The following is a 12,490-nucleotide window of genomic DNA, read 5'->3' as shown; positions in this document are numbered from 1 at the left end:
TGGTCTTGGCTAGAGCAGCTCAAAGATGGTGGGCTGGAGGGGCACCTGGGTGACTCAGTTGGTTGAGTGTCCACTCTTGGTTTCTGCTGGGGTTGTGATCTCATGGGTCATGGGATTGAGCCTGCCTCTCTCTCTCTCTTTCTCTCTAAGATAAATAAATCTTAAAAAAAAAAAAAAAAAAAAAAAGATGGTGGGCTGGAACCACCTGAAGACATGTTTATTCCCGTGGCTAGTGATTGATATAAGCTGTCAACTGGGACTGTGGCTTTCTACGTGGAAGTGTGGTGGCTTCCTCACAACACGTGACTGGGTTCCAGGGCAAGCATTCATGGGCAAGAGAGCCAGAGGGTAGCTGTGTGTCCTGTTACTACCTGGCCTTGGAAGTCAAGCAGTTCCCTTATGCTGCATTCTCTTCCCTAGACGCAAGTCACTGAGGTCAGCCAGTCCATACTCAAGGAGGGACGGGGATTAGAACTCATCTTTTGATGGGGCGGGGGGAGTTTCAGAAAATTTTTAATTCTCTGGTTTGAACTCACCATACCAATGTCTTCACTATTTTATAAGAGGAAACTGAGGCCCATGGAGGTGGGAGTACCTTGCCCACTCTCTCCTGGCATAGGTGGCAGAACCAGGATGAGAACTCACATCTTCTGGAAATCTGTCTAATGTTCCTTCAGCTAAGCTGTACCATCCTGATTCTCTGCAACCCCAACCATTCTTTAACTTCCAGTGGTGCCTGTAAGTGTGAAAGTAATATGCCTCATAAAATGCCTTTTGCCCCTCCCCATGGAAACTCTTTGTAGGAAAAAGTTGCTCTGCATGGAACTGCATACTTACAGACCTATTGTTATACATTTTACTCAAAAACCCAGCTGCCCTTAGCAGCAACGGCAGCCCACCAGTACTTCTATCACCAGTTTCGGCCACTGTCTTCCAACTTCATTGGGTAGCATTTGATTTTTTCAGCTTTTACTCCATTTGGCCAACTATGTGTGATTCAGAGGGCATCTTCTATTTTCCCTCATCAGCATGTTCTATCTACTCAGTTAACAGAACTAGATTTGTTGGGGCCAGTTTAAAAGATGACAACCTATCTGCACATGAAGTAGATTAAAAGGAAGAGTCCCCTCATGATGATAGTAATTGTTTCCTCTTTTCACTGACTTTATCTTGATTCCTGATCTAGTTCACAGATCAGGAGTTCTGATACGATGATTTTTCATTTCTTCCCCTTAGGAAAACCCAGGATTTTTGGTGACATATAAAATGCACCTGCACCACTGTCATGTGCCCTTGTGAATTTAGAGAGGGCCGAGGACACAAACTTACAGGAGCATGTTTACATTACCTGCCTGCTCAAACTCCCATTCCTGCCATGGGTCCTCTCCTAGGAGGACAGGACATGAGCATCTTCCTTCCTGGCCTGTGCCATAAGCTTCTCAGGAGGACCTGCTCTCCATCCCAGCTACAGCTATCCTTCTTGAGTGTTTGCGTGCAAAGCCCAGTCTTGCACACCAAGTATCCACACCTGTGATCATCTCCTCACCAAGAAGGAGAGGAGAGAAGCAATGAGCATGTTATATATAATATGCCTCATGAAATCCCCCAACAGAGGGCCTTCAAGATTCCACCTATTGGAGAAATGAAAGTATATAGTAGGAGGCAAACTAGAAAAGTATCAGAATTTGGAGTACCACTGACCTGGTATTTTCTCCCCTCCAGTACCCCCTAACCTAGACTCAATGCGGCCAAAACCCAGAAGCACTGACAGAGAGAGGACCCAGAGAAGCCCTCTAGGACTGCATGGGGAGCAGGATCAGGGTCTCTAAGGCTCAGATTGATCAAGGGGAAATCTGCCCTCTTTTGTTATTTTCTCCATGCCCTTGTGCCCTGTAAGCAATCCTGGGATAGCAGCAGCAGGAGGAACAACAGCAACAACAGGGATCCATAGGAAACCTGAAATGTTGAGGGAAAGGAATCTCTCTCTGAGTGGAGGAACTATCGTTCTAAGAGGGTGGGATGAAACTCTTCTTTCTTCCTCTCTATCTTTCTACTGCATGACCCCCAATGAAGGTGCAGATGTAAAAAGTGTGAGGCAAAGCAGAATAAAGCAAAGAACCAGATTTCTGGCCAGAGGAACAAAAAGGGAGCCGTGGGAACCAGAAAGTACAAGGCAGAGATCTGAAAAGAAGGAGCTCAGGAAAGTGACCATATAAAGAAGGTTATGAGATCCTGAGCTCACCACCAAACTGAATATGCATGGGTCTGACCTTAAATAGTGTACCACAGCCTTTCAAATCTGAACTGCAGGATAGACCACCACCCAAGGTCCAAGACCAGCTACATGGGACAAATCTAAATAGCACCATGGATTTCTTATCGGAAACCATGGAAGCCATCTGGTAGTGACACAGTATTTTTTTTAAAGTTGAAAGAGAAGAACCATTAGCCCAGGATTCTGGATCCAGTAAAAATATCCATCAGAAATGAAGGTAAGTGGAGACATTCTCAAATGAAAAAAACAAAACAAAAAACAAAAAACCTAAAAACTAAAAGTTTTTTTATCAGTAGACCTGCTCTAAAAGAATTGCTAAAGGAAGTTTTTCTAACAGAAAGGAAATGATACCAGATGGAAACTTGGGATAAGAGATATAAAGGAAGAGTAACAGAAATGGTAAATATCTGGCTACATAGAATAGATAGTCTGACATTTGGGAAAAATAACATAATCTGATATGATTCAGTGTATGTAGATGTAGTACATAAGATAACTACAACATGAAGGGAGGGAGGATATAGGGAACTAAATGGAATAAAGTTTCTGCATTCCACTTGAAATGGTAAAATATTCTAAGGAGGCCCTGAAATGATAATTTTTTATATTATAACCCATAGAGTGATTACTAAGCACTACACAAGGAACTATATTAAATAAAAACACAATAGATAAATTAAAATGAAATACTTTATAAATTAAATAAATTAAAATGGAAATAACCCAAAAGAAGGCAGGATAAAAGAAATAGGAACAACAACAAAAAACAAAGAATGAAAAAAATAAAACAGAAAACAGATGGTAAAATGGTACACCTAAATCCAAACATACAATTACATTAAATGTAAGTGGTCTAAACATGCCAACTAAAAGAGATTGTCAGAATGAATTTTTTTTAATGACTTCACTATATGCTGTTCACAAAGTATTCACTCAAAATATGATGATATAAGTAGGCTCAAAACTGTGGAAAATGATATACCACACAAACATTAATGAAAAGAAGGTCAGAGTGATTATATTAATATAAAATAAAGTAGATTTCAGAGCAAAGAAAATTACCAGGAATAAAAACATTAGCAAGTATATATGTGTGTGGTATATACATACATCATATATACATATATGTAAAATACATCATGACCAAGTGGAGTTTTATCCAGAGATTGTCAGGATGTTCAGTATTCAAAAACCAATCATTGTCCTTCATCAAGTTAGGAGGATAAAGAAGAAAAACCAAAACCACATGATCATATTCAATGAAGCAGAAAAGGGGTTTTACAGAATTCAACTTGTATTTTTGTTATAAACTCTCAGCAAACTAGGAATAGGAGAGAATCTCCTTAACTTGCTAAAGGGAATTTACATATAACCTACAGCTGATATACTTACTGGCAAAAGATTAAATGTTTTCCCCCTAAGATGGGGAATAAGACAAAGGTATCTGCTATCATCACTCCAATAAGACCATAAAAGAAATCAAAGGCATATTGATTGGAAAAAAGGAAATAATGCTTCCCTTATTGACAGAGGACATCTTTGTATATATAGAACATCCCAAGAGACTTAGCAAAACAAACAAATAAAAAACTCCTATAACTAATAAGTGAATTTAGCAAGGTCACAGGATACAAGGTCAACACACAAATCAGTCATCTTTCTGTAGGCCAACAGTGAACTATTAGAAACTGGTATTAAAAACACAATGCCACTTTTAACCAATCCAAAAGGATGAAATACTTAGGTATAAATCAAATAAAACATATGTGAGATACCTATGTGAAAATTGCAAAATGCTCATAGTAGAAATCAGTGAAGACCTAAATAAATGGAAAGATAATATTGTGTTTATTATTGGAAGACTCAACAGAATAAAGATACCAAATTTTCCCAAATTGGTCCATAGATTTAAAGCAAATCCAATCAAAATCCCAGCAGAACTCTTTGTAGATACACACAAGTTGACTGTAAAATGTAATGGAAAGGCAGAGAAACTAGAATAGTCCAAATAATTTTGAAAAGGAGGAATAAAGTTGGAGGAATCACATTATCCACTTTTAAGACTTATTATAAAGCTGCAGTAATCAAGACAGCATGGTATTTGTGGAGGAATAGATCCATATATAGGTCGATGAGACAAAGTAGAGAATCGAGAACTCAGAAATTGACCCACATAAATATGACCAACTGATTTTTTACAAAGATTCAAAGGTAATCTCATGTAGAAATATCTTTTCCTTAATGGAGTTGGAACAATTGGACAACCACATACAAACAAATAAACTTCAACTGGAACCTTACATATTATAAAAATAACTAGCTCAAAGTGGATCGTGAAATGTAAAATGTGTAGAACTCCCGGAAGAAAACACAGGAGAAAATCTCTGTGGCCTGTGGCTGGGCAGATGATGCCCAGACCTGACACCAAAAGCACAATCCACAAAAGAAAAAAATTGCTAACTTGGACTTCATCACAATGAGAAACTTTGACTCTGTGAAAGACACTATTAAGAGAATAAAAAGGTGAGCTGTGAGAAGACATTGACAAATCATACGTTGGACAAAGGCCTTGTGTCAGAATATATAAAGGACACTTAACACTCAAAAGTAAGGAAACAAAAAGCCCAATTTAAAAATGGGCAAAAGACATGAACAGATGCTTCACCAAAGAAGATATACAGATGGCAAAAAAAAAAAAAAAAAAAAGAACATCATTAGCCATTAGATAAATGCAAATTTAAGCCCCAATGAGATAATACTGCGTATCTCTTAGATTAGCTAAAATTACAAGTACTGACAATACTAACTCCCCTTGAGAATGTAGAACATCTGGATCACTCCTACATGGCTGGTGAGGAGGTAGGATGGTAAAGCCACTCTGGGAAACAGTTTGGCAGTTTCTTATGAAGTTAAATGTACATTTTCCGTAGGACCCAGGTTAGTCATTTCAGAGAGCTGAAAACCTGTGTTCACACACAAAATACCTGTACACCAATGTTTACAGCAACTCTATTCATAACCACCAAAAAAAAAAAAAAGCGGGAGGGAACCAACCCAAATTTCCTTTGCAGATGAATGGATAAACCAGCTGTGGGACAGCCATACAATAGAAAACCAGTTCTCAGCATTACGAAGGGGCAAGGTACAGTATGCACAGCAACCTGAATGAATCTCAGAGGCGTTCTGTGGGTAGAAGAAGCCAGGCTCGGGGCTTATGTGCTGTATGGTTGTATTTCCATGACATTCTCCAAAGGAGAGCATGGTGATGGAGAACAGGACAGGGGTTGCCTGGGGTTACAGGTGTGGAGAGAATGAAGGAGCTTTAGAGGGAACTCTTCTGTCTCTTGGTTGTGATCATGGTTACATGAATTTATACACATGCGAAAATTTATAGAACTGTGCCCAAAAGAAAAAGTCAAGTTTACTATATGTTCATTTCAAGAGTAAAAATTTTAAAGGTATATATCATCAGCATTACTTTTTCTTAGACAAATGAAATTCAGGTGAGGCTCCCCACTTTCTCCCCTATCTCCTCAACAAGGGGTTTGGTTAGTACCGAGCTGGGGCGCACAGCCCATAGCCATGCAGGGCACTGTGGTCCTGTGCCCGACCACCCTCACCTCTTCTTCCAGTCTCTGCTCACTTCCCCCTGAGTTGGGTCCCTCTCCCCTTTCTCCTGATGTCCTAACCTTTTCCCTCCCCCAGACTGCCCATCAGTACCCTGTCCCGGACTCATCAAAAGCCGAGACCAAATTGCCTGTACTGGCATTTGAGACTCTGTGGTTGGCCTCACTCTTCTTGTCCTCTCTCTCTCACTTTACTTTCCCACATGTCACCAACTGTCCTGTCAAAGCTGACCACTCGGCTCTTCCTTGGTTGTCTCCCCACCACCTGCCCACTCACCCCTCCGGGCCACCTCGCATCAGCTCCTCCCCTGAGGGCTTCCCTGACCACCTCACATGGCTGATCTCCTTCCCTTTTGAACTCCTTTGGCAGTTTGTCTAAACTTGTCTCCTAACCCATATCACATTGCACCTGATGTGTGAATTGCATCTCTTCCTCTAGACTCTAAGCTTCTTTCAGTTGGCTGTTTTTAGTTGATTTTCTGCGGTATTCTTCCCTGAACACAGATACCATCATCCTATTAGCATGCAATGCCATTTTTCTGCAGAATATGTTTTGTTTCTGTGCTATAACCTCAAGCAGCCAGAATTTGTCACTCTTAGTCCTGTGCTCCCAGAGCACTGGTGCACAGCTCCATAACAGATACCTTCACGATGGTTCTGGAGGGAGCTGTAGGAGGCAGGAGAGTGCACTGCTTCATGGCACGGGCACCCAAGCCGGCCAGCTCCACCATTTCCCAGTCATGTGACTTCAGTGAGTCACGTAACGTCTCAGTGCCTCAGCTGCTTCATCTGTGAACTGGGAATTATAGTATCTATCTTAAAGGGTCATTGCGAGGATTGAAGTAATTAATGTATGTAAAGATTTAAAATAGTGCCTGTTACATAGTAAGTGCCCGACGAATGTTATCTATGGAAACATTGTCCCTTGAGGGACACCAGAAAAGATCACCTGGGGCTTTTTGAGCCCTGCATTCAAAACCAAAGGTTCAGGCTTGTATCAATGTACATTTAACACACACACACACAACTTCCCTTCCAGTCCTCCTCTCTTTCTCTCTCTCCCCCCTCTCTCTGTTCAATTCAATAAGAAGACAAACAACCCGATTGAAAAATGGGCAGAAGATTTGAGCAGACATTTTACAAAAGAAAATATATGAAACAACATTAAGCATCTGAAGGGGTGTCCAACGTCATTAGTCATCAGAAAAATGCAAATTAAAACCACAATGAGGAAACATCACAGTGCCTAAAGTGGGAAGAGACTGACAATACCATGTGTTGACAAGCATGTGGAGGAATACAAACCCTCATAGACTGCTGGTGGACATGCAGACACGGTCCAGCCACTTGGCATAACAGCATGGCGATATCTAATCACGGTGAGCATACACTTAGACTATGAATCAGCAATTTCACACCTATGTATTTACCCAGGAGAAAGGTGTGCCTGCGTCTACACAGAGACATGGATGTGAATACTCAGAGCAGCATTATTCTCAATCCCCCTGAACAGAAAACAACCCAGTGGAATACTAGTCAGCCGTCAAAAGGAATATTAATGTATACAACAACATGGATGAATCTCAAAAACTTAACGCTAATTGTATGTTCAAGTCTATATACTGTCTGATTCTATTTATATGAAATTCTAAAAATGGCAAAACTAAAGTGACAGCAAATCAGTGGTTTCCTGTGGCTGTCATCAAGGGGAGCTCCACCACCAAGACACAGGAGAATACCTTTCAGGACGAGGGAACTATTTCGACTCTGGATTTGGGTGGTGGTTACACAATTACCAAAATTCATCAAACTGTACGCTTAAAATGGATGAATTTTATTGAATGTAAATAATGACATAAAAGAAAAATCAAACCCAGAGGCTGATGAAGTGCCTTTCAGCTGGTTGTCCCAGTGCCTTGTGTGTGGTGTCTCGGGGCCTGCCAAGATGACCTCCGTGTTGGAAATAAGGTCATTCGAGGCTCATTTTCTTTCTCTTGCCTCAGAGCTGCAGATCCAGCTGACAATGACCGATTTCCAGTGGGCACCATAGTGTGTTCCAGGCGGAGACTGACGGAAACAAGTTTGTGTTTCTGTCACTAATGATATAAGCCTTCATCGTATTCTCTGCCAGGCCATGTTGGTTTTCATTACACCCATTGAAGAAGAGAACAGAGTAATAATGAGCTGGGTGTTATCGGCTCACAAATAATTTATAATGGGCAAACTAGGACAGGAACAGAGCTTTTTTTGGCTAAGGAGGCTGCATGTCACTCTTTAAAATCTAGGCCAAAAAATTATTTATAATGCATAGACAGTCACTCAGAAAGTTAAAAGGTTCCTTTCTTCTCTCCTATGTGTTTGAACATTATGCTTTTTACCCTAGACTCGCAAAAGGCACCTTAGCATCTTCCTTGGACACCTGCGTTCAGTCTATAAGTCTGAGAACACATATATGAGGGTGGTTACTTGGCTAGGAATGAGGCCTTTGTAGAAACCCCTTAAGGGTGTCAGGTCCTCCCCAAATCCAGAAAGGTTAGGAATGAGGGAAAAGTCAGGATACGGAGATCCTTATGTATGGGTAGTGATCACACACTTGAGGTAAGCTTTGAGGTAAGAATTGCCTCAGGTATTATCAGGAAGGAACCCAAACCGAGATATAATCAGCAAAGGATGGCTTGTCAACAGGTGTGTTGAAATAAAGGCAGGTCGTGTGTCCTTAGCAGAGGCAAGCAAAGTGGTTATGGCCACCGTGACATCTAAGAAGAGGATATTTGCATTGTGTCCCCGTGTTTGCCGCGGCTCTTTGGGGAAGCAGAATCTTTACTGATGCTGAGACCTGTAGATACGGATACCTACCCTAAGGGAGCTGAAGCCCTCTGATGGGAATTTGCTGAGTTGTCACAAGCCACCAGCACCCTGTCTTGAGTGCACGTTGGCCAATAGCCTCCTGGTAAGTGATCGGCTGCCCTGGGCACCTTGATGCCAGGCCCCAGGGTACCTAGAGCAGCAGGTAGACCACGTTTGATGGGCCCCGCAGCTGCCGCTCCTGTTCTCTCAGTGAGCTGACTGTGGAACAAGTGCATCCTGGGTGAAATGAGGAAGGTGGGTCAGCTCTCGATCACCTTTGGCCAAGGTGACTGTTGATGAGGGGCTGGTCCCGTGGGGCGGAGAGCCAGCCCCTGGGTCTGTGGTGTGTCATTAAAGGTCAAGACCTCTAGAGTGGTGCTGCTTCCCAGACCTCCTCGGGGTGAGGGCAGGCTAACTGTGACACATGCTCCTTGTTTGGCTATGTCTAGAACGGCCCTTATAGCCGTGCTTTGTGGTTCTGGTTCCTGAGGATCCCAGGCTTCCTCAGAGGTCCCCTCCTCTCAAGCCAAGCAGCTCTACTTTGATCTCTGTGTAGATGCGCTGTGTAGTGTGTCATTTTTTAAATAGACTGTTTTTTTTTTAGTAGTTGTAGGTTCACAGAAAAACAGAGCAGAGGGTACAGAGAGTTCCCATACATCCCCTGTCCCTATGTATGGACACCCTCCCTGTTATCAACATCCCCCAGTGGATACAATGGATATACCTACATTGACACATCATTATCCCCCAGAGTCCATAGTTTACATTAGCACTCACTCTTGGTATTATACATTCTTTGAGTTTGGACAAATGTAAAATGATGTGGATCCACCATTATAATATCATACCGAGGAGTTTCACTGCCTTAAAAATCTATTCATCTGTCCCCACCTCAGTCCCTGGCAGCCATGATCTTTTCACTGTCTCCATAGTTTTGTCTTTTCCAGAATGTCATATAGCTGGAATCATGCAGCAGGTAGCCTTTTCCGATTGGCTTCTTCCGCTTAGTATTATGCATTTAAGGCTCCTCTAAGTCATCTCTAAAAGGGTTCATCCGCTCTTAGCAGCTTCACAGCCATCCGTGTTCTCTGTCGTACGTTGGCCCCAGGTCGAGCACGGCTTGCAGACATTTTTGTGTGGGGTGTGCCTCATCTCCACACAGGATGATGAGCTCTGGGGCAGGGGCCAGGACATACGCCCTGTGCGGCATGGCTCTCTGCCCGACTCTCAGGGTACCTGGTTTCCCCTAGTAACCTGATGCCTAGGACTGGGTGCTCTGGGGTGGAGGGGACATGGTTAGAGCCTAAGGAAGGGCTCTCAGAGCAAAACCCTGTGGGCTGCCGCCATGTACACAGCATGTCATTTGCTCTCTGAAGTTTAAAGCTCCATGAAGTCAGACCGAACAGCATCCGGCAATGGAGCTAATCTATAAGATTTTGCATCTGAGTCAGAACTTACTTATTAACACTGTCTGTCTTGGTGGCCAGAAGTCTGGCAAAACATTTTTCTGTCCCCATTATCCAACTCTGAAATGTGGCGAATGTTATTTTCCCTGAAAGAGTTCTGATAAGATGATCACAACAGAACACACTCTGATGGAAAATACTTCCATTTCATAATAAAGCCTTTATGCAGTGGAATGTTCTAGTAACCGATGTGTTCTGTGTTTACAGAGCTTCTCGAAACAAGTCTGAGAAGAAGCGTCGGGACCAGTTCAATGTTCTCATCAAAGAGCTTAGCTCCATGCTCCCTGGCAACACGCGGAAAATGGACAAAACAACCGTGCTGGAAAAGGTCATTGGATTTTTGCAGAAACACAACGGTAAAGGTTACGTTTCTCTCCATTTTTATTCCATTCCTGTCCTCTCGTGTGGCGATGACTTCATCAAGCTGGTCTTCTGCTTGGTTCTCTCTTTCCAGCAAAGCCCGATCTCATCAGTCACAGGCTTCCTCTTGCAAAGGCACTCCACCCTCTTTAATATCCCACCTCCAGCAGGTTTGGGAAAGGACACTCACCTCCCAAATTGCTTTATTAGCCAGAGGAGAGAATCCAGAGCAGCCTCACAGGTAGAATCCAGCCTAAGTGGAGTGGCATTAACAGTGGGAGTGTCTTGATTAAAAATGTCCGCAGCAAGCATTTTTCATTCAGCTCTGAAGAGACGCAATGCCCAAGAATTCATTTTCCACTGGAGCGAAGTGGACTGGTTTCTCCAACCACCTCTGCCATGGCCCCTGAACTCTTTAGCTTTCTGAGCTACACCATGGAAAAAATAAATTGAAAATCAGTAACTTACTTACTGTCATATCCATTTTTTTATTGAGATATAATTCAAGTGCCATAAAATTCACCATTCTAAAGTTTTTAATTCAGCGATTTTAGTATATCCAAAAGGCTGTGCCACCGTTAACACTAATTTTATCATCCCATAAAGCGGTCACTCCCTATTTCCCCTCCCTCCAAATCCTGACAACCCCTCAACTATTTTCTGTCCCTCTAGATTTGCCTATTCTAGGCATTTCATACAACTGGAACCATCCAATATGTGGTCTTTGGTTTCTGGCTTCTTTCACTTAGCATCCATATTTTAACAAGTACTTGTGTTTCACTCCACATTATGGCCAATAATATCTATGGTATGGATATACCACATTTTGCTTAACCATATATTGGTTGATGGCTTTTGCATTGTTTCCACTCTTCAGCCATTATGAATAATGCTTCATGTACAGTTCTTTGCGTGGTTATATATTTTCAGTTCTCTTGGATATATATCTAGGATTAGAATTGCTGGGTCCAGTGGTAATTCAAGTTCAACTTTTTGAGGAACTGCCAAACTGGTTTCTGCAGCAGCTGGACAATTTTATTTTTTTTTAAAAGATTTTATTTATTTATCTGAGAAGGAGAGCACAAACAAAGGGAGAGGCAGAGGCAGAGGGAGAAGCAGGCTCCCCACTGAGTGGGGAGCCGGATGCGGGACTCGATCCCAGGACCCCTGGGATCATGACCTGAGCCGAAGGCAGACGCTTAACCGACTGAGCCACCCAGCCACAATTTTATACTCCCAGCAACAGTGTATGAGGGTTTCAATTTCTCCACATCCCCACCAACAGTTGTTATTGTCTGGTTGTGTGTGTGTGTGTGTGTGGTGTTTATTATAGCCTTCCTAGGGAGTATGAAGCAATTATCTCATTATGGTTTTGATTTGCATTTCCCTAAAGATTAATAGTGTTCAGCTTTTCATGAACTTATTGGCCATTTGTATATCTTTTTTAGAGAAATGTCTATTCAAATTCTTTATCCATTGTTTAATTGGATTATCTATCTTTTTGTTGTTGAGTTGTAAGCATTCTTCATATATTCTGGATACTAGACCCTCATCAGATATATAATTTGCAAATATTTCCCCCCATTCTGTGGGTTGCCTTTCACTTTTTTACTGATGTCTTTTGACACACGAAAGTTTCCAAGTTTGAAGTCCAATTATCTTTTTTTGTTGTCGGTTGTGTGTGTCTTAGGTATCTTATCTAAGAAACTATGGTCTAATCTAAGGATATGAACATTTACATCACCTATGTTTTCTTCTAAGAGTTTTATAGTTTTAAGCCATAGATTAAGCATCATGCATATAAGCTACAGGGTTAGCATTTAGGTATATGATCCATTTTGAGTTATTTTTTGTATATGGAGTCAGATAGGGAGTTGAAATTCATCCTTTTGCATGTGTATATCCGGTTATCCCAA

The 12,490-nt window shown here is 41.9% G+C and overlaps 1 protein-coding gene across 12 annotated transcripts in view; it reads left to right on the top strand.

The window, feature by feature from the left end:
- The window catches only part of NPAS2 (neuronal PAS domain protein 2), a 152,482-nt gene that overhangs the window by 77,714 nt on the left and 62,278 nt on the right, over positions 1–12,490 (top strand). For 10 of the 12 annotated variants that reach the window (XM_078056800.1, XM_078056795.1, XM_078056793.1 and 7 more), the window contains one exon: positions 10,422–10,576. In XM_078056800.1, the coding sequence (XP_077912926.1) occupies positions 10,422–10,576 (155 nt within the window). The remainder of the gene's footprint in view (positions 1–10,421; positions 10,577–12,490) is intronic. The other 2 variants (XM_078056794.1, XM_078056792.1) reach the window with 1 other exon arrangement.

This window comes from Halichoerus grypus, chromosome 10, assembly GCF_964656455.1.
Source record: "Halichoerus grypus chromosome 10, mHalGry1.hap1.1, whole genome shotgun sequence".
Classification (NCBI taxonomy): domain Eukaryota; kingdom Metazoa; phylum Chordata; class Mammalia; order Carnivora; family Phocidae; genus Halichoerus; species Halichoerus grypus.
This window is presented reverse-complemented; position numbering and strand designations above follow the sequence as displayed.